Here is a 20578-nt window from a genome sequence, read left to right as displayed (position 1 = left end):
TGTAAACCAACCCAAAATACAAACACGGGGTGGGGGGGGGGGGGAGGAGGGAATTCTGATGCAATTATACAGGCAGGGTACTTAAAAAAAAAAAAAAAAAAAAAAAAAAACAAACCAACAACCAAAATTCCAACCTTGTAGCTTGGGTCTGAGTTATAGTTTATATAAAAATTAAAAACTGTATAAGGTTTCTTTACTAAGTTCTACAGGACTATTGGATACCTAGCATATGCTTACAAAGTCTGCCCCTTCTCCTTTTCCCAATCCAAGGGCCCAAGCCCCAACCAGAGCCTGACTCATAGGAGCCAATCTCCCCCTCCCTGTAGCCTAGACCTTTCGCTCTTGGAAAAGGGTCCAAGGGCTGTGGCTTTGGGGGCAGCCCAGTCTCCCCACTGTCTGACTTAATTATAGCGGTTCCCGCCGGAGTGGGGGTGCTCTCTTAAAACATCTGCAGCTTGAAACGGTTGAGGAAGCAGCTTAAAAAAAAAAAAAAACTCCCTACCCCCAATTCACGACCCCCCCCAATTCAAAACAAAACAAAAACAAACCTAAAATCACAACAGCAATTTGTGCTCCCCCTCCAGCAGGCCTGCCCATCCATTGCCACCAAGCCCACTCCTACACTCCAGACATTTGATTCTTGAAAATATTAATTACAAAATGCCCTTTGCCCACAGCCCCTTAGGAGAGAACTGCATATAAGCTTCATCTTCATTCCCATGGCTCCCCACTAGAGGAGGGGTCCGGGGCCTCACCCAGCCCCCACCCTACCCTCACCCCCGGAAAGAGGTTCAACTGCAGCACAAGCTTGGGCAGGAAGGGGAAGGGGAGGCGGGGAACCCCTCGGCCTCTGGCTCCCCCGCTGGGGTCAGCTCACTTTTGTGCGTTATAACGTAGTCCAACGATACAAGCGGGTGGGAATCGCCCGGCCTCTCTCTGTACCCCCACCTTACAGCAGTCATCGCCAGGGGGTAGGGAGTGGGGGGGGGGTGAGGAAAAGGGCGGTAGGTTGGGTAATGGAGGGGGCCCCCCCACAAGGGGAGCTCCATGTGTCCGCCCCACGCCCCCCTACCATTTATAAACTGGTTTTGTAAAAAGAAAATAGATATATTTATATAGAATATATAAAGCACAAAAATTAGTAGTTTTACATTTGCTCTCCCCGGGGGGTGGGGGAGAGGGGAGGGTTCTCACCTCCAGCCGGCTCCCCCGTGCCCCACACGACTATGTACAACCCCATGTATAAATAGATAAATACCCCCCACCCTCCCCGCGCTGACACTAAGCTCCCCACCCCGCACCACCACCCCTTCCCACCAGACCAGCAGCAGTTTGGTGACTGAGGGCAAGTGGGAGCTCCGGGCCACACCCTGCCTCACTGGGTGCGGGCACGCCTCTCAGGCCAGCCCTCACCCATCCCGCCCACCCCATGCAGGGGCCGGAGGGCCAATGGGCGCATGAGGAGGTTGGGAGAAGAGGAGGGAGACAGCCTGGTCCTAGGTTTAGCATGCCCCTCCTGTGTCCAGACGGAGAAGGAACTCCCAGAGCAACCAGGGGCCAGTCATCCCCAATCTTCACCATCATTTGCCTCAACCACCATCCCATGCCCAGAATTAAAAACAAAGATGGATTTTTTGTTGTTGTTTTTTCTTCCTCCTCCTGCCCCCTCTTCCACCCACTCAGAAGAGGGCAGTGAGGTGGGGGAGAGGGTTGGGGCAGTCGGGGGGCTTGGAGAGGGTCTCACATTTCAAAACAGCAAAAAATCCAACACTTAAATGAGGTAGGTGTGGGTGCGGGGTCTCCTTGCCCGGCTTGCCCAGCTTGCCCTCCCGGGCAGCTCGGGCGCCTCTTTCCCATTCACGTTGCATTTGTCAGAGTGGAAAACAAGGAAACACAACCCATAGAGAGACAGAAACACAGAGGAGAAGAGGGAGACAGAGACAGATCAAGAGGGAAGGGGGTGGGAGTGAGGGTGGGGGCAGGACCCGGCAGGCAGGGCCAGGTGTGGGACCCGGCCTTTGGGATTGTCAAGCTTAGTCAAGTCTCTTTTGCAGCCTGGAGTTGGGCTGGAGGAGTCAGAGGGAGCAGCAGGGCTGTGAGGCCCCACATCCTCCTCTCTTCCCTGCTGCCTCCCAGAGGCTTCTGGGTAGCTCCAGGCCCGTATCCCCCTCAAACCTGAGATGCCCAATGGCTGCTTCTGTCTGGCCCCTCCTGGAGTTGGGGGCAGAGATGCCAGCCTGAGGGCCGGTGGCGGGGAAGGGGTTGTCCCTGGTGCCCAGGGTGGGCTTGGCCTAGGGCCCTCTGCCCCAGCCTCCTGTGCCAGGGGCTCCGGTCAGCCGGCAGCCCCAGCCCTGGGTCCTGGCTCTGGCTGCTACCTCTCTTCCCCCTCATCCCTTTCAGGGAAGAGGTTGGGGGTGGGTGGACTCCCCTGCCTGGTAGCCTCAAAGCTTCTCAGTTCATCCATTTCCGACAATTCCAGGCTCCACAGTGGCAGGGGATCTTGTGCTGATCGTCCTCAAAATCAAACTGATAGTCATAGGTCAGCTGCAAAGAGGAGAGGGCAGAATCAGTGCCCGATCCCAGGAGAAGGGCGGCCGGCAGAGCTGATCCGGCCTGGGATCCAGCCTGGGAGCTGCGGCCTCCAAGTGACGGCAGAGGAGGGCAGAGGAGGGGCTGCTCCACCACCCCTCGGGACGCCTCCTCTCACCTCTTCTCCTTTGGGGATTCGCCGGCTGGAGATGATGATGATTTTGTCCTCTTTGTCAAATGTCACAACCTCCGCCACACAGTTAGGGGCACAGGAATGGTTGATGTACCTGGGCAGTTGGGACAGAGTTAGGGACACCAAATGGCCAAGTCGGGACAGTTTTGGTTCCTTGTGGCCTACCACCCCTACCCCAGCCCACCCATGCCGCCCTCAGGAACCCCTGAAAGTCCCTCCCTTATTCCTCTCTCACCTGGCAGGGCCTCCGGTCAATGTAGCATCAATCACATGTTCATTGTTAATTCGGAACATGTAGATGCCTCGATTCTAGAAAAGCAGAGGTTGGACAAGGGACAGGAGATATCAGACAGGGACAGGGGTAGTGGGTTCACCTGGCATGTTCCACACTTCTCCCATCTCTCCCTCCCCGCTCTGCCCCAGCCATCCACCTGTTCAGGACCCACTGGTGCCCTGGCCGCGTGTGGATATGGAGCCATAGCGAGTGCTCTGTCTGCTCATACCTGCTCCTCGTAGATTTTCTCCCGCCGGTTGGCCACCTCGTTGCGAATGATGGTGCCGATGTACTCGATGACCATCGTGTGCTTCTCTAGGTCCTTGGCGGCATAGAGCCCCAGGCCCTGGATCCGGGAGCGAGCCAGATACACGTTGTTCTTCCACTCGGTGCGCAGCCGCCGGTACTGAGACGACTTGGAGTGCACAAACTGCTTGCTATATGGGGTGTGGGTCTCGCCTGTGAAGGTGCTCTGATACGCCTTAGACATGCTGGTGCTGTTCAGGGTGTGGGGCCTGGGAGGTGACACAGTCCATGACAAGACAGCCCTGCCCCAGGCCAAGCACACCCCACTCGCCACCTCTGGACCCGCGGCACCACTTTGGGGCGTGTGCTGCGGCGAGCACTGCCAGCACTGCCTTGGAGCAGAGCAGAGGCGAGTGGGTTGCAGCTTGGGTGAGGCAGCAGCCAGCTACGGGGGCCTTTCTGACACTCTGGTGGCGCAGAGAACCCAGGATAGGGAGGTGGGGGGTGGTGGAGGGAAGGGGGCACCGATTCCCCCTACACTGAGCCTGTCCTTCCTTCTCCCCACTTCCCACCCAACCCCCTCTGCCAAACCACACTCAAGGCCACGCTCCTCTGGGAGCTCTTCCCCAAGCAGCCTGGGCCTAGAATTTAAGCTGATGGTTTGCAAATGTCCAAGTTCTATCTCCTGCAGATGCTGAAGCCCTGAAAAAATAGGGGCCACGTCTCCCAAAGTGGGCTGGTGGCACCCCTGCCTGTCTCCAGACCACCTCTCTCTCTGATGTGACACGGGGGTGCTCTCACAGATGGCTCAGTGCAGGGGAATGACTGCGGCCTAGCGGGGTGCCTTCTCACCACCCGCGGGCACCAGCCCAATTTTTGCCCATCCCAGACCAGTGGTTTTCAAACATTTTTGGTTTGTTTCTTTTTAATGTAGTAGAAATCTCCCCCCTACCCCCCTAACCCCCACCCCTGTCCACCTCCCACCCCCTTTAACAGGATGCTGCTTGCAACTCCAATGCATAAGCTCAATGAAACGGGCTCTTCTAGTTCTGGTCACATCCAATCTGAGGATGGAGGAATTAGGTTTGCGTGGGAGGATTGCATTCTGCCCATCAGCTCACGTGTTCCGGGCTTTGTGGAACACATGCACTCCCGGTTTGAAAACCACTGGTATAGAGCATCAAGGACTAGGGCCAACGAGGGGTGGAGTTGCTGACGCTCTACCACAGCCTAGGAGCCACCAAAGGCTTTCGACACAGCCCTGCTGCCACGACTCTGCCCCCCTCTGCCCAGGGGCCAAGGCCAGGCTACTGTGGCAGATAGAAAGAAGTCCAGGGGTGGAGGGTGGAGGGTGGAGTCTGGTCTGTGTGACCTTGGTCTAGTCACTTCACCTGGCTGGGCCTCAGTTTTCTCGGCTATGAGACGGGGGTCATACCACCTGCCCTACCTACCTCATAAGGTTGTTGTGAGGATCAAATGAGATAATGGATGTGAAAACGCTTTGAAAAAAAAAGTATAAAGTGCTATACAAATGTCAGGTTTTATTATTTTTCCACTATATTTCTAATTATTTATTACCAACTCAGCCTGGGGAAGGGAAGGTGACCCTAGCATTCATGGAATGTCTGACATCTGGGAGACTCATAGGCCCCCCTCGGAAGCAGAAGAGGCGAGGGGAGAGGTGACCAGATCCCTTACAGAGTTCCCAAGATCTCACCACTGTCTGCCCAGAACATCCCAGACGCCACTCCCAGGGTCCCAGATAACTATATCCTATATCCCAAGTCAGCCCAGTACACCAGGCAGGTTTGGGGAGGAGGTAAGGGAGACCTCAGGGACACCTGCGCACCCTCCCGCGCAGACTCCTGAGTCTCCAGGGGAACTCTGATCTGTGCACCCCCACCCCTCAGAGCACGGCTGAGGAGCTCCACCTGCGCCCACACCCACATGTCTTGAGCCCGACGCCACAAGCTCACCGTTTGTAGTGTGTCAGGATCTTGGGTTCTGATCGTGCACAGCCAGTGGGGTTGATCATGAGGGGCAGCTCCATCAGAGGGTGGCGTCCATAGCGGAACAAATAGTTCTGACAGCTTTCCACCCCGGGCAGCTGTGGGAGCAGGGCGTGCTGGTCTCAGCCCAGGCCCACCCCAGGCGGGCCCAGTGCTCCCCGGCCGCCCTGCCCCCAGGCCTCTTCCTCACCGATTCAGCTATGCGGAGCACCGCGTGCACTGTCAGCCCAAAGAGCTCCTCGCCTTTCAGGTACTCAGGGAAGAGCCGCAGCATGTCAGCCTCTTTCCTCATGGCTGCCACAGGCTCAATGATGCGATTCCACACGGCTGAGAGAGAGAGAGAATGCGAGGGGTCCTTAGAGGAGACCTCTGCTGACCGCCAGCCTCTAACCCCAGCCTGAACAGCTGCTGTCTCCTGTGGCAGAGGTATGCGGAGCTCCAGGAACTCCTATTCCTGGGAGCGGGGCAGGCATCTGGCCTAGTGATTAACAGGCCCACAGCTCATCCCAGGGTGCCTAGATTTGACTCCTGTCCTTGGCTCACAATTCTAGCTTCTTGTAGGACATGCAGATCCTGGGGCGCGGCGGTGATGGCTCGAGCAGTTGGGTCCCTGCCTGCCATGTGGGAGATCCAGACTGAATTCCCTGCTCCCGGCTTCAGTCCAGCCCAGCCCCAGCTACTGCAGGCACATGGGGAACAGCAACACTGTCTCTTTCTCTGCCACTTGAATAAATAAATAAATATATATATATATATATATATTTTTTTTTTTGACAGGCAGAGTGGACAGTGAGAGAGAGACAGAGAGAAAGGTCTTCCTTTTGCCGTTGGTTCACCCTCCAATGGCCGCCGCGGTAGGCGCGCTGCGGCCGACGCACCGCGCTGTTCCGATGGCAGGAGCCAGGTGCTTCTCCTGGTCTCCCATGGGGTGCAGGGCCCAAGCACTTGGGCCATCCTCCACTGCACTCCCTGGCCACAGCAGAGAGCTGGCCTGGAAGAGGGGCAACCGGGACAGGATCGGTGCCCCGAGCGGGACTAGAACCCGGTGTGCCGGCGCCGCAAGGCGGAGGATTAGCCTGTTGAGCCACGGCGCCGGCCGAATATATTTTTTAAAAAGACAACTTAGGGGCCAGCACTGTGGAGCAGTGGGTTAACGCTCTGGCCTGAAGCGCTGGCATCCCATATGGGCGCCGGTTTGAGACTTGGCTGCTCCACTTCCCATCCAGCTCTCTGCTGTGGCCTGGGAAAGCAGTAGAGGATGGCCCAAATCCTTGGGCCCCTGCACCCACGTGGGAGACCCGGAAGAAGCTCCTAGCTCCTGGCTTCAGATCAGCGCAGCTCTGGCCGTTGCGGCTAACTGGAGAGTGAACCAGCGGATGGAAGACCTCTCTCTCTCTCTGCTTCTCCTCTCTCTGTGTAACTCTGACTTGCAAATAAATAAATACTTATTTTAAAAAAATTAAAAAGAAAATTAAAAATTTTTTTTGTCCAAAAAGCTGCAGCCAGGAGGCTTCCAATGTTGGAGTGGGATATCACAGAACCTTGTGATGCAGACACAAACCCAGGACCCGTGGGAGAAGGCAGAGACCACAGTCCTTGTTGAAAGAACAGGTATGCTTTACAGTTGGGAAGACCTGGGTCCAGGTCCTGGCCCTGGCCCTGGCCCTGGCTGTGAGACCTTACACCAAACACATCGCTCCAAGACTACAGTCCTTGAGTCTGGGTGGGTGTAATGATAGGACTTACCTCAGGCAGTAGCAGGAACAAAGTCTCAGTCACCGAGCTTTGTCTGTGGCATACTATGTTCACTAAGAGGCACGAGCTCTTACTGTTACCTGGATTATTTACACTAAAACTAAGAACAAAAGAATTCTGCCCAGGAAACTCATGACTAAGGGGCCAGTGCTGTGGCACAGCAGGCTACTGCGCCATTGTGACACTGGCCACTACTGGAGTGCAGATTCGAGTCCTGGCTGCTCTGCTTCCAATCTAGCTCCCTGCTAGCATGCCTGGAACAAAACAGCAGAGGATGGCCCCCAAGTTCTTGGGTCACTGCCATTCATGTGGGAGATCTGGATGGAATTCCTGACTCCTGGCTTCAGCCTGGCCCAGCCCTGGCGTTTGGCCACGTGGGAAGTGAACCAGCAGATGGAAAGCTTCTAAGTGGGGCTGGTGCTGTGGCGTAGCAGCAAAGCTGTCACCTGCAGTGCCAGCATCCCCTATGGGCGCCAGTTCATGTCCTGGCTGCTCCACTTCCAATCCAGCTCTCTGCTATGGTCTGGGAAAGCAGTGGAGGGCCCAAGTGCTTGGACCCCTGCACCCACATGGGAGACCCAGAAGAAGCTCCTGGCTCCTGGCTTCAGATCAGCACAGCTCCGGCCATTGTGGCCAATTGGGGATGAACCAGCAGATGGAAGACCTCTTTCTCCCTCCCTCTCTCCATCTCTCCCTCTCTCCCCGCCCCTCTCTCTGCCTCCTCTTCTCTGTGTAACTCTTTCAAATAAATAAATAAATCTTAGGGGAAAAAAAGCTTCTAAGTAAGTAAATACGTTTTTTAAAATAAACAAGAACCTCAAAGTCTGGCTCAGGTTGAGAGAACCAGCCAATGGCATCTCAGAGCTGTGTCCTCTTAGTCCCACTGAGGGTAAGAAAAGGAGCCAGAATGTGTGAGATTAGACAAGGACGATATACACTCCTGCCTGCCTGAGCTGGGAGAGGGAGGCTCATTCCCATGGCGGGGAATCACCACCATCCAAACGGTGTCCCTGGGAAAGACCTGCCCAGTCCCGTCCCCATGTGAGGCCCCATGCTCACCCTGGGGAGAGGCGTCGGTGAAGGTCAGATCCTCCAGGCCTTGCTCCATGACTTTGACCATGAACTCGGGCCGCCCGTTGTTCTCACCAATGGAGCAGCGGTAGCAGCAGCGCCGGTTGTTGGTGCGGAGGCTCCAGTAGATGCGTGTGGCCTCATAGCCCACGGGGTAGAGGGCGGTGGCACTGTGGAAGTCGGCCATCTGGTGAGGGAGCAGCTGCCCAATAGCATGGAACACGAGGCCCCCCACACGGAACATGTGCAGCCGTTCTCCTCGCTGGATGATGCTGGCGATCTGCTTCACCTCGTCCCGCTCGATGTAGACCCGCCGGAAGACCGCAAAAGAGCTCAGCTCCTGCTCACAGGGACCCTTGATCTTGTGCATGGGACACAGCATGGTCTTGTCCTTGAAGAACATGCACTTGGCGCGGATGGCACAGGCAAAGTGGTAGACGTTGGGGCAACGCATGCGGTTGCAGCTGCTGGTGGCACCGGTTCGCTGGCACAGGGAGCACTTGGTGAGCAGGCCTCGGTGGAGGGCAACCTCCACATTCATCAGTGCCCCACCCTGGGTCTCATACACCTCCGTGGACCACAGGGCACAATTGAGGTGCACCCACAGGTCCAGGTCCAAGTTCAACAGGCGGGCGGGCCCATCCGTGGCCCCGTCACCCTCCTCGTGACAGAAGCAGCAGCGCCGCATGTCCCGAGGCACCTTGTCTGGCCGCAAGGCCGTGCCGAGCTGCTCCATGAACTCGGCCACTTCCCGCTCGTCCTCCTGACGCCCGCTGCCCTTCTGGATGGTCAGCAGCAGGCGTAGCCGCTTCCAGCGCACCCCCTTCCACTTCTTGAGACGAGGCGGACGGGAGTCTTCACCTTCCTCAGGGGGCCGGGCTCGGGGCTTGGGCCGCACCGATTCAGGGGACGAGGCCAGCGGCAGAGGGGAGGGCATAGGTGGCTCAGCCGAGGGTTCCGACGGAAGTTCAACTAGGGGCTCAGCAGGCGGGCTGGCAGGAGAGGGTGCCAAGGGGGATGGGGGCGGGGAGGGCTCCTCAGGGGGCGGGGCAGAGAGCTGTCGCACGTCCAGATTGGAGACATTGTAGGTGTAGCTGTGCTGGGTGGGCGGCTCTGGGGCGGGACTCTCCTAGGAGAGGGTGTCCTGGACCGTGAGTGCCAGCTCCGCTTCCCGCCCACCAGCCCAGATCTTCCGCTCCCCACACAGCCCTGGGCTTTCTCTCCCCTGGACCTACCTGCTTCAGGAGGCTCAAGATGTCCAGTTGGCTTTTGAGGCTGTAGCCGGGCAGCACTGCATCAAACTGCTTCAGCCACTCGGGGCCAGCCTCCGGGCTCTTGCCACCCAGGCCCTTTTCTTTCCCTCCTTGTGGGAAGGAAAGGGTCAGGAGTCCCACCGCAGAACCAGTCCCCACAGGCCCCCACAGCACTTCCTACTACACTCACCAGGACCCTCGGCCTCCCCCTTCTTGGGCTCCACGCCTGCCCGGGCAGGGCTCTCGGGGAACAGCACCTCATAGGAGTTGGGGATCTTCATGCTCAGCAGCTCTGCCACGGCCACCATCACACCATTGAGGTTCTGCCGGGGCAGGGGAGGGAGGGGAGACAAACCAACACTGTCTGGTGGCAGGTGGGGGGGGGGATGGGACAAAGACACCCATAGCCCATGTCCTTGGGTTGGGCAGCCCTACCCCTGCCACTCCCACTCTCCTTAAACGTGCCCACACAACAGCCTGTCCGGAGCACCACCAACACAAGACTGGGTTTGCGAGGTTTAGGCATGGCACCTGCTGCAGTCACAACCTGGAGATGCCCCGTGCACATCAGCACATTCAAGAGCCCTTGGAGGGTGGCCTCCTATCCAGGCTTCCGCACATAGCAGGTGTGCAATGCCATTTAGACATGCTCCAGGGACAGCTGTCCCGGCACAAGGGTCCCCTTAGCCCAAAGGTGTCCCGGGGACACACCTTGGCTGCGGCCGCAGAGACCGTGAGCATGACGGACACCTCACTTCCTTTGCCCTTTTCCCAAGTTGTGGCAGGTAGCTTTCCTGGGATGTCCAGGTCGAGGGCCATGTAAGGTTTGGTGTCTGCAAAGACTGAAGAGGACAGAATAAGGACTCGGGTAAGGAGGTGCCTCCCTCCCCACCGCCTCCAACCACCCAGCTGAGGCCTAGCCCATAAGCAGCACACACCTGGGATGCTGGCCCGAGGGATGATGGGGATGACAGGGGAAAGGGCCCGGTCATTCTGTTCCCACCGGCCAGAGCCCAGCTGAGGGAAGCGAGGGGCCTCCTCCCCCAGGATGCTCTCAGGAGACGACGCCGGCACAATGCTGTCAGGGGAGTCGCTGTCTTCATCGCTCTCCATCCTGTGGGCCCAAAGAGACATTTGTCGTTACAGCCCTGTGGACACCCCCACACACACACCTGGAGGTCAGTGTACATCCCAGCCTCCCGTGAACTCCCTCACTGGCCAGAGGAAGACAGAGGGGCCTGCACCCACCCCACGCCCCCTCCCATTTCCCACCCTACCCCTACCTGACGTCCTCAGTCTGATTGTGAGGTGGGGTAGGCAAGGCGGCCAGCAGGTCCAGACTCTTTACCTCAGAAGCATCTGAGGGCAGGAAAGGAGAAAGGCTGCCGGTGAACAGAGCTGATGGTGCTTCTCTGCACCTGCCCCGGGTCCCAGCACCTGGTATTTCAGGCTGCACTTAGCCAAGATGAGCTCCTGGCTGGCAGCAGCAGCCATCTAGGCCCCTACCAGTCTGGGGCAGACAAACTGCATTCTAATGAGCCATGCCTGAGAGCCAGGCCCTGGGCTCTAAGGACATTCTCTGTCTCGTAGCAACTCCTTCAGATGAGCATGCCAAGGCTCACGCAAGTCAGTCAAGTGAATGTGGCTAAAATAACACAGGTAAAAACAAACGCAGAAACCAGAATCCAGGTAAGACTCCTGCTCCACACCTCGCAGCTTCACCAAGACTCCCCCAGGCAGGGCCCTCCTCTCCCAGGTACTGTCAGCCAAGTCCTCAGGGAGGCACACAGCCTGCTCATTCCCTGTGCTGAGTGGCAGGGCGATCCCACTGGGGAAGGGGCAGCCTGCTCCCCACTCACCCCGCGGCGTCCCTTCCGTGTCGCGGGCAGCCGGAGCGTGCTTGGGGTGCTCCCCCAGCTCCTCGGACGCAGTGACACCGTTCACCATCTTCTGCTGCACCGATGGGGGTGGGGTGGGGGGCAGCGACGAGGGTGGTGTCGGCGGGTTACTCAGGTTATTCTGAGGGTGGGGTGGGGTGGTGTGTGCAAGATGGCCGAGGGAGACTGACACAATCTCCTGGCCCCACACCACACCAGCAATTTCCAAAGTCCTCTATCTCCACCCCCAGTGCTCCCAGCACCTCACAAACCCAAAAAAGCCAGTGCAGTTTTTCTCACCTTGGTAAGCAGCTGGGAGTAGTAGTCGGGGCCAGTGGGCAGTGCCCCACTTCCAAAGGCCCCCCTCAGCTGGCTCTGCCCGCTGATCGGGCAGCCACTGCCAAAGGGAGCAAAGAGGCTAAAGTTGGCGGTGATGGTAGGCTCCGTTAGGGGCAGCAGGGACAGCTCCTAGGAGGGGCGAGATGACCACGTCGGAAACCAGTGGTGTCTGCATCTCTGCCACTGCACAGCGCGGGGACAGAGCGCCCCCTTGCCTGGGATGGGGCCGGGGGACTGGCTCCTGGGCATCACCTGTTTCAGCTGTTTCAGTAGGGCCTCACTGGCCCTCACCCCGTCCTCCTTCCGCAGCTTCTTCCGGGAGCTCACCAACCTGTCGCCGGCCTTCTGCACCCGCTTGGGCTTCGGTGTCAGAGGCTTCCTTGCTGCCGCATCCTAAGCCAGACAAGCCAAGTAAAGGCAGCTGTCCTGTCTGACCCAGACCTGCTCGTTCTGCCCCACTCTGGCTCGCATACTCACCTCCTTGTTGATGGGAGTACCCTGCAGTTTCTGCTCCAGCCCAGCCAACTTGCTGTCAATGTGCCCGTTGATCTCAGTTCGCAGCCCCTCAGGCCCCCGCCCAGCGCTGAGTTGCACATTCTTTGCTCGTAGAAGCTTCTGCAAGAGCAGATGCCCAGCCTCTGAGCGGGGGCCTGCCAGCAGGAGGTGGTTGCTGGTACCTGGTGTCCCTACTGGCTCCCCATTGGCCTCCCTCTTCACCACCTGGGCTCCCAGGGCACACGGCTCCTCCCGAGGCTCCTGCTTGATGCTGAGTTGGGGTGGCTCAGGCACCGCCTGTCCGTTCACCTGCTCCAGCTGCCCAGCTACCAGGCTGCTCTGCTCTGGCTTCTGGGTTTCTGCTAGGTTGTCTGGGGGATTCCAAGGTCCCAGACCCTTGCCAAAGAAGGTATCCGTGTGCTGGGCGGCAGCAGGTGAGACCCTCCCCGGAGGCAACTCCAAGGTTGGCCCCTGTGGCTTTGGAGTCCCTGGGTGGGTGGGGGTAAGCTGGGCACTGGGGGAAGGTAACTGTGAGGAGGGTCTCTTTGGCTCTTGGGGGCTGGATGGTGGAGGTGTGGGGTGCACAGGGCCGAGGGCTGGTCCTGTGGATAAGGCTCCTTGTGGGACAGGGAGCCGGGGTGGGCCCTGAGGTCGAGGTCCTGCTCCCAGCTCCTGGAGGGGGCCTGTCTGGGATCCAGGGAAGCCCCCAGGTTGTGGCTGGCAGCTCAGGAGGCCCTGGAGGGGAGAGGGCTGGGTCCCAGGCTCCTGGTACGGTGGAGTCTGGCGTACTGCCTGACTCTGCTGCAGCTGCCGCTGCACGAGGAGGGCCTGGAGCTGCTGCTGCTGCTGAGGACTCAAGTGCCGCAGCTGTGGGTTTTTGGCCAAGACTCCTTGGAGCTGTGCTCGAAGCTGACCCACTGTAGGCATGACTCCAACCCCAGACAGAGCCTGCCCGGGCTGGGGGACAGGTCCCGGCTTGGGAGGCTGTTGCCCTGTATTATTCTGCATGGGCCGCTCGAGCCCAAGGGGCGGCTGGGGGCCGAGAAGGTTCTGGGTCATGGGTCCAGGCTGGTCCCCTAAGGAAACAGATGGTTGGACCAGAAGGTGGGGCATGGCTGAGGCCTCAGAAGATGATCCGCTGCCTAGCTGCCCATGGCTTCCTACGCCTGCTGTGTGGAGCAAATTAACTTGCTGCTGCTGCTGTTGTCCTGGGAGCCTCAGAGGTGGCTGTAGCTGTAGGGAGCTGGGCTGAGGCTGGGCTTGGGGTTGGACAAGCAGGAGTTGTGAGTCCCCAGAGAGTGAAGGCTTTACCTCCCCTGGTTCAGCAGCCATTGGCTCAGGTGTAGCCCCTACTGCTAGCGGCCCTCCTCCCTGATGGGCAGAGGACCCCTCAGTGCCCTCTGAAGGAAGCGCCGTCTCTACATTTTGTTCCTTGCCCGGCAGGAGGAGGGTTGGGCCCAGGGCTCCGGGGCTAGAAAAGTGTTGAAGAGGCTTGGCTGGCATGCCGGGGCCAAGTGTCACCTGCTGCTGCGGCTGCTGAGGAGACAGTAAAGTTCGACTCTGGTTCAAAAGGCCCATCTGCTGCTGCTGCTGCTGCTGCTGCAACTGTTGCTGTTGTAGCTGCTGCTGTTGCTGGAGCTGCTGCTGTTGCTGCTGGAACTGCTGTTGCTGCTGGAGCTGCTGCTGCTGCAGGGAGCCCATGGACTGGGCATTCAGTTTAGGCTGCCCACTGTGTGACATCAACCCCTGCTGAAGATGGGAAAGCCCTGCCATGGATCCCTGCTGTTGGTGCTGCTGCTGCTGCTGTTGCTGCTGCTGCTGTTGGGCTGTGACCAGCCGGTGTCCCATAAGGCCCTGACCCTGCTGTGCCAGCTGGGGGGAACTCAGCACCCGATTCTGGGTCATAAGCACCTGTCTGTGAGGGCCCTGGGGACCCAAAGCTCCAGGGTGCTGCTGCTGCAATACTGCCACCTGAGCAGGGCCCAGCATGCCTTGGGGCCCCTGGGGTGGTTGAGGGGACAGCTGCTGGACGAGAAGACCTTGGTGGTTGCTAGGGGGCAGAAGCCCCTGGGGCTTGGGGCCCAGAGCCTGGTTCGCCTGCACCCCTGGCCCCTGCTGCTGCTGGATTGCCACTTGGCCTAGGAGGTGCTGCTGGTGCTGCTGCTGCAGTTTCTGGGCCAGTTGCATGCGCTGCTGCTGCAGCTGCAGCTGCCTTTCCTGCAGAAGCCTTGAGTCAGGTCCGAGGCTTCGAAGAGCAAGGTTGCCAGGGAAGAAGCCCCCGGAAGGGCCCGCCAGGGATCCAGCCCCACCAGAATGCTGCTGTTGCTGCTGCTGCTGAGCCAGGGATGAGTTGAGGAAGGGGCCACCAGGCTGTCCAGGCAGTGCCATACCCGCCGGGGGCAGGCGGAGACCTCCAGCTTGCCCACCTGGGGGCCCCTGTAGTGGCTGCAGCCCATGGCCAGGGAGTAGCTGCCCAGGGAGCTTGGTGAGTAGCCGGGGACTCTGGGAAGGACTAAGAGCCAATACGGCTGAGTGCTGATGCTGCTGTTGCTGCTGCTGCTGCTGCTGCTGCTGCTGTTGCTGCTGCTGCTGCTGCTTATTCCGATACTCTGCCATGAGGTTAGTGTGCTCTTTCTGCTGTTTCCGGACCTTAATGTGGGAGAGTCAGAGAGGTCAGTCTGGAGCCTGCAACCCTCCCCCTGCCCCGTGCCATCCCTCTTCTCTGGCTTCTGGCTGCTAGGTGCAAGCTGCCCTACCTGATCCAGCTGTTTCTGGATCTTGCTCTGCTGCTCTGTAACCAACTTGAGCTTTTCGGCATCAGCTTCCGGGAACTCACGGCCAGCCTTTTTGGCAGTACGCTGCTTGGCACACAGGGCCTTCCGGGACTTGCGGTGCACACCAATCTGTTCCTCAAGCACCTTTAGCTGCATCTGTAGGAGCTGCTGGGTATGGAAAAGCCACTCTTCATACTGCCGCTGGTCAGCCTCGTCTGGGAGAGGAGATAGAGGAGCCACATGGTGATCCCAATCTCTCTTCCTCCATCTGCCCCAAACCACTTCCTCGCACCCTCCTCCCATGCCCTGTACTCACTGATCACTCCCTGGGCAAAAGTGGGTGGGTTGGGACGAGGCTGGGAGGGGTCACCAGCATTCCGTTCCTGCGATGATGAGAGATACTGCTGAAGGGTCACTGTTTCATGCCAGAACCTAAGAATGGTGTCTCAAGATCCTATTCCCACTTGGCCACTTACCTGGCCACTCCCAGGTGCCACATGATTCTGCAGATCACTGCCAGGTCCCCCTGAGAGCCTCTGGGCTAGTAGGGACACTTGCTGCCTGGAGTCCACCAAAGCATAAAGAGTACGTGTTGGCAATGGGAGAGTCAAAAGGCAAAGATGGAGGACAGGAGGGAGGGAGTGCCAAGAAGGGAATGGGTGTTAACCAGAGGAAAAAAAAGACCAGCACCAGCCCACAGTCTCACCTGTTCATACCGGGTGCCACCCCAATGCTGCCCTGAGCCATCACTTTCTTAATGCCTTTCAGAGCCACCATCTTGGCTTTTGCAATAGGATCAATGATATCTTCAGCAGCAAATTTATCCAGGTCTGCAGAAGGAAAAGAGAAGTGAGCTGGACTTTGGGGGGCGGGAGGGAGAGGGCAATGCTCCACTGCATGAAAGAACTTCAAAGAGTTCGTGAAAAACAGACGGCGGGCACTTGGCCTTGTGGTCAGGCCACTAGCTGGGATGCTCACACTCCACAGTGGAGTGCTTGGGGTTCAACCCCCAGTTCTGTGTCTCCTCTTTCTCTTTGATTGTCCAATAAATAAATGAATAAAGTTCAAAAATATATATTTTTAAAAGTTCATGCAAAATGGAATGAAAAGATAAACTTATTTTGAAGCAAACATTTTGAAAATCCATATGGTGCTTTTCAAAATTGACACTTTCCATGAACTTTTCTGAAGACCCATTGGACATCTGTTATCTCTCCCGATAAGCTGACCTCGCCCAGCCACGCGGAATAAAGGTGCAGTACAGCAGGACCACTGAGCTAGCTGAGCCTGGCTGACTGCTGTTATCCACAGGACATTCAATCCTGCTTTGACTTGCATAGTGCTCGCAAAAGGGACTCAAGAAATACTTGTTGAGTCCACCATCTATCAATGTCACTTCACTCTTTAAGCCCCAGGTTATCCCTCTGTTTGACAGAGATCAGGGTTCCTACTCTTTTTCCGGATCAGAGGGGACAAGAGCATGAGTAACCTTAAGGACCTGGAAAGTACTCTTCAAGTAGTGTTCTTTCTGCAACTAGTGTGACCAAACCCAGACACAGGGGCTGGTGCGGCGCAGGCTAACCCATGGGTCAGGGCACCAGCTGAGTACCAGTTACCGTCCCAGCGACTCTGCCTCTGATCCAGGACCTTCCCTCTGTGTGACTGCCATCCATTTGGTTCAGCCTGGCTGTTTCAGGTATTTGGGGAATAAAACAACAGATGGGGAAGACCTCTGTCTCCGCCTCCCCGCCCCATGCCTGCCGTTTCTCTCTTGCTCTGCCTTTCAAATAAATATTTTCTAGAAAGAACCCAAGATACACACACTGTGGCAAAGGCCTAGATGCCACAGCTGTCCTGGATACAACATACCCTCACCTGTACCCTTAGGCTACAGTCTGTCCAGGATGCCAAGTAAACAAGAAGCGAGTGACCACCAAAAACTTCTACATTCCTAAAATCTTGTGCCCTTGTGCATTTCTCCACCACTCAGAAAACATGTCTGACTCCCCTACTTTCTGGAAGACTGACACGGATCCCTGTCCTGGAATTCAGAGGCAATGTAACTGTGAAGTAAGCACCAGGACTCAGATCTAGCTCTGCTAGCGGCTCGCCCTCCTCTCCTGTTTCCTCCTCTGCAACAGAATAACAACACTACCTATTCAGGGAGTCTGCTGTGATCCTTAAGTTGGACAGTGAGTAGCTTTCAGCATAGGGCTTGGCAAATACCAGTTACTCAAGAAATGCTATGGTAATTTGAGGTCTTCCTCAATCTGCCCCTTCTTCCCCCAATTCCTCCCCTCCCCCCAAGGAATTATTTATTTGAAAGGCAGAGTGACACAGAGAGAGACCTCTCATGCACTGGTTCACTCCCCAGTGGTCACAACAGCCTGCCAGAGCTGGGCCAGGTCAAAGCCAAAAGCTGAGAACTCCAACTGGGTCTCTTGCCATCATCGGCTGCTTCCCTAGTCGCATTAGCGAGGTAGATGGGAAACAGATCCTGGCCCCACCCTCCACCCCATTCTTACCTGTCCAAAAGTCTGGCACTGCCTACTCATCACTATTCAAACACCCCAGCAGTTTTCCTGCCACTGCCACTGCCACCTCCCTCAGTCTTTCACTGTCCCAATTGTTTGTTCTGGCCCTGCTTCTCTCCAAGTCCTAAACTCTGAGCCTCAACATACCCACAAAGCCTTTGCTGTCAGATGCAAAGTTCCCACTCACTCATTTTTTTTTTTTTTCTTTTTTGACAGGCAGAGTGGACAGTGAGAGAGAGAGACAGAGAGGAAGGTCTTCCTTTCTCTGTTGGTTCACCCCCCAATGGCTGCTGCGGCCGAAGCACCGCGCTGATCCGAAGCCCGGAGCCAGGTGCTTCTCCTGGTCTCCCATGCAGGTGCAGAGCCCAAGGACTTGGGCCATCCTCCACTGCACTCCCAGGCTAGAGCAGAGAGCTGGATAGGAAGAGGAGCGACCGGGACAGAATCCGGCACCCTGACTGGGACTAGAACCCGGTGTGCCAGTGCCGTAGGCGGAGGATTAGCCTATTAAGCCACGGCACTGGCCCCCACTCACTCATTCACACACTAGAATGCCCACTGCATGCCAGAAGCTGCTCCCTCCCTTAAAAGCTACAGTGAGTAGGATGGCTATTCAGCTAAAGCCCTTAACATCCCACCTCCCTTGACCAGGGATCATCTTAAAGGGTCTTTAGGATCAGAGTTCACACTTGGTGGTGACAATGATCACCCTGAGGAACCAACCATGACGCCTGCTGAGGTTACCTGTATCTGGGAAGAAGCTGTTAGCCAGCTGTTGCTGTACTGCCAGCTGCTGAGGCTTCATGCACATGGAAGGTGGCATGGCGCCCATGGGCTTCTGGGACAGCACTGGCTGTGGGCTCTGCTGGGGCACCAAGCCTGCCTGCCCCCCGTGCTGCCCACTTAGCATGTGCCCTTGGTTGGACACCATGGTCATGGATGGGGCCAAGCGCTGCTGGAGGGCATGGGCCGGCGGCTGGGTAGGCATCAGCGGCTGGCCCAAGCCTGGCTGCCGTGCCCCTCCGATACCCAGGGAAAGCTGCTGTTGGGGTCCAGACAGACTCGGAGAAGAGCCTTCATGGGGCAGAGGCATGGCCTGGGCAGGGCCTGCTGCGGACAGCAGAGGATGCTGCTGCTGCTGCTGCTGCTGCTGCTGCTGCGGAGTCGGCTGCAGCTGTGCTGAGAGCTGCTGCCGCTGCTGCAGCTCCTTCTTCTCATGTTCCAACAGGTCCTCAATGAGCAGGGGCAGATCGCTGGCCACCAGGGAGCTCTCCATCTTGTCCAGCTCATCCCCAGATGCTGCAGGGCCACCGGGCAAGCTCAAGGACCCACTCTCGAGCTCAAACTTATCCAACAGGGAGGATCCTCCTGGGCCACTCAGTGGGCTTGGGGCTAGCAGGTGAGCTGGTGGTCCTCCTGTGGCCCCAAAGGGGGCTTTCTCCGCTGCGTGCCCACTGCTGGAAAATGGCCCTGTACCAATCCGGGGCTCTCGGCTGCCCATCACAGTTTGCCCCGGCTTCATGCCTAGGCCAAGGGAAGTGGTAGCAGGTGCTGGCTCTACCTTGGGGGTCGTGATGGTGAATTGGCAAGGGGAGGGGTGGCGCCCACCCTCCTCCACCTTGGGCTTCACCTCTGGGAGCACGGATGCCAGGCGGGGCTCAGCGGCATCAGAAACGGGGGCAGGGCGCTCCTCAGGGCCCAAGGCTCCTGGCTCCACCCCCCGCAGCAGGGCTTCCCGCTCGGCCTTCTCGTTAGCTGACTCCACCAGCCTCAGGTGCTCATTGAAGATGTCCTTCTTGTCCCCAGTGTCCAGCTCCGGGTCCGTGTAGGCCAGTAGATCAAACTCATCTCCGTTGAGCAGGTCATCCAGGTGGGGGTCGTTGGTCTCCAGGTTCTCCAGGGTGCCCAGTTCATCGTCACCCTTGGCCACATCCACACCTAGCCCCAGGTGAGCGAGCTCTTCATCATCCTCTAGTGCCTTGTGGGCATCAAAGTCATCATCCAGCTCAGGATCCTCGCAGGCTAACTTCCCCGGCTCCAGGGCCAGAGGAGGGGGGCGGCCAAGCTCTGTACTCGAGGGTGGCCGGCTGACCAGCTCCAAGCCAGCCGGAAGGGTGGGACCCTTGGTGTGGGATGGGGGATGGAGGCTGTTGCTCAGCTCAGGGGCCGGTGGGGCTGAGGGTTTCTGTGGAGGAAGGCCTGACAGCGCCAGGCCCCGCAGCCCTTCCGGAGCCAGTCGATGGGGGTCTTCACTGACAGGGTAAAAACGAGGTCTCTGAGGGGGGCCTTGACCAGGAAATGGAGCTCCCCCAGGTCCTAGTCCTTTCTGTACATTGTGCCTCAACTCGATAAACTGGGCAGGACCAGCCGGACCAGGCACTGGCTCGCCAGGGCCTGGCAAGCGGGTGGGAATTCCTGCTACGGGGGACCCCAGGGCTTGGCGACTAAGCTCAGGTCCAGGAGCTGATGGGAAACGAGTGGACATGGAGAGTCGCATGGAGGCTGCTGCTGTTGCCTGCTGCTGCTGCTGCTGCTGCCACAACTGCTGCTGCTGCTGCAAGGGCAGGGACCCAGGATAGGGCGTTCGCTGATAGAAGGCCTGGGAGCCTCCTACCAGTTGCCTGGAAGAATACGCAGGAAATCAGAAGGCAAAAGGGCCAGAACACAGGCTTAGGGCAGGGAGGGGAAAGGAGTGAGGGAGACCAAGTGATGCCCAGGAAGGACGGATGAGACAGGAAAAGGAGAGGCAGTACACGATGGTGGGAACAATGGGACCCTTTGGTTTACCCCCAGGAAACTTCCTGGAGCCTCACCGGTTATTCACATCCATGGAGGAAGGCGTGGCTGGGGGAGGTGGCCGTGAGAGTCGATCATCACTGGGGAAGGCTCCTGGCCCCAGGACAGAGCCACCCAGCTTGCTGGGGGGTAAGCCCATGAGACTGCCCTTATCCTAGAAGACAGACAGATGAAGATGAAGGGGAGGCTACCCTTCGGGATCACAGCCCCACCTCTCCTTGCCACCAGACCTACCTGAGTCCCAGCAAAGGGGGCCTGGCCCCGGCTCAGCTGCTCAAAGGCAGGGCTGCTGGGCTCAGCACCCCAGCCGCCAGGGGGCCCCACAGCTCCTGCAGCTGCCGCAGCTGTTTCCTTCTCCTGCCGCAGGGTGTTGCGCTGGATCTGCTGCCGAATCAGCAGCTCACGGAGTCGCTGGCGCTGCGCGACAGATAAG

At 58.0% G+C, this 20578-nt stretch overlaps 1 protein-coding gene across 13 annotated transcripts in view; it reads right to left on the bottom strand.

Annotated features, from left to right (window-relative positions):
• Positions 1 to 147: 147 nt before the first annotated feature.
• Positions 148 to 20578, bottom strand: part of KMT2D (lysine methyltransferase 2D) — a 40525-nt gene continuing 20094 nt past the window's right edge. For 8 of the 13 annotated variants that reach the window (XM_062203728.1, XM_062203730.1, XM_062203734.1 and 5 more), the window contains exons 33-56: positions 20380 to 20562; positions 20163 to 20299; positions 18094 to 19970; positions 15522 to 15645; positions 15292 to 15376; positions 15132 to 15198; positions 14798 to 15030; positions 12024 to 14690; positions 11799 to 11939; positions 11508 to 11675; positions 11190 to 11349; positions 10614 to 10689; positions 10269 to 10444; positions 10042 to 10172; positions 9521 to 9653; positions 9313 to 9440; positions 8066 to 9206; positions 5442 to 5578; positions 5219 to 5349; positions 4694 to 4741; positions 3226 to 3511; positions 2958 to 3031; positions 2708 to 2816; positions 148 to 2544 (exon numbers count right to left, since the gene is read on the bottom strand). In XM_062203728.1, the coding sequence (XP_062059712.1) occupies positions 2452 to 2544; positions 2708 to 2816; positions 2958 to 3031; positions 3226 to 3511; positions 4694 to 4741; positions 5219 to 5349; positions 5442 to 5578; positions 8066 to 9206; positions 9313 to 9440; positions 9521 to 9653; positions 10042 to 10172; positions 10269 to 10444; positions 10614 to 10689; positions 11190 to 11349; positions 11508 to 11675; positions 11799 to 11939; positions 12024 to 14690; positions 14798 to 15030; positions 15132 to 15198; positions 15292 to 15376; positions 15522 to 15645; positions 18094 to 19970; positions 20163 to 20299; positions 20380 to 20562 (8505 nt within the window). In that variant the 3' untranslated portion in view covers positions 148 to 2451. The remainder of the gene's footprint in view (positions 2545 to 2707; positions 2817 to 2957; positions 3032 to 3225; positions 3512 to 4693; positions 4742 to 5218; positions 5350 to 5441; positions 5579 to 8065; positions 9207 to 9312; positions 9441 to 9520; positions 9654 to 10041; positions 10173 to 10268; positions 10445 to 10613; positions 10690 to 11189; positions 11350 to 11507; positions 11676 to 11798; positions 11940 to 12023; positions 14691 to 14797; positions 15031 to 15131; positions 15199 to 15291; positions 15377 to 15521; positions 15646 to 18093; positions 19971 to 20162; positions 20300 to 20379; positions 20563 to 20578) is intronic. The other 5 variants (XM_062203736.1, XM_062203737.1, XM_062203740.1 and 2 more) reach the window with 4 other exon arrangements.

This window comes from Lepus europaeus, chromosome 10, assembly GCF_033115175.1.
Source record: "Lepus europaeus isolate LE1 chromosome 10, mLepTim1.pri, whole genome shotgun sequence".
In the NCBI taxonomy this organism is placed as follows: domain Eukaryota; kingdom Metazoa; phylum Chordata; class Mammalia; order Lagomorpha; family Leporidae; genus Lepus; species Lepus europaeus.
The sequence above is the reverse complement of the archived record's forward strand: the minus strand, read 5'-3'. Positions and strand labels throughout refer to the sequence as shown.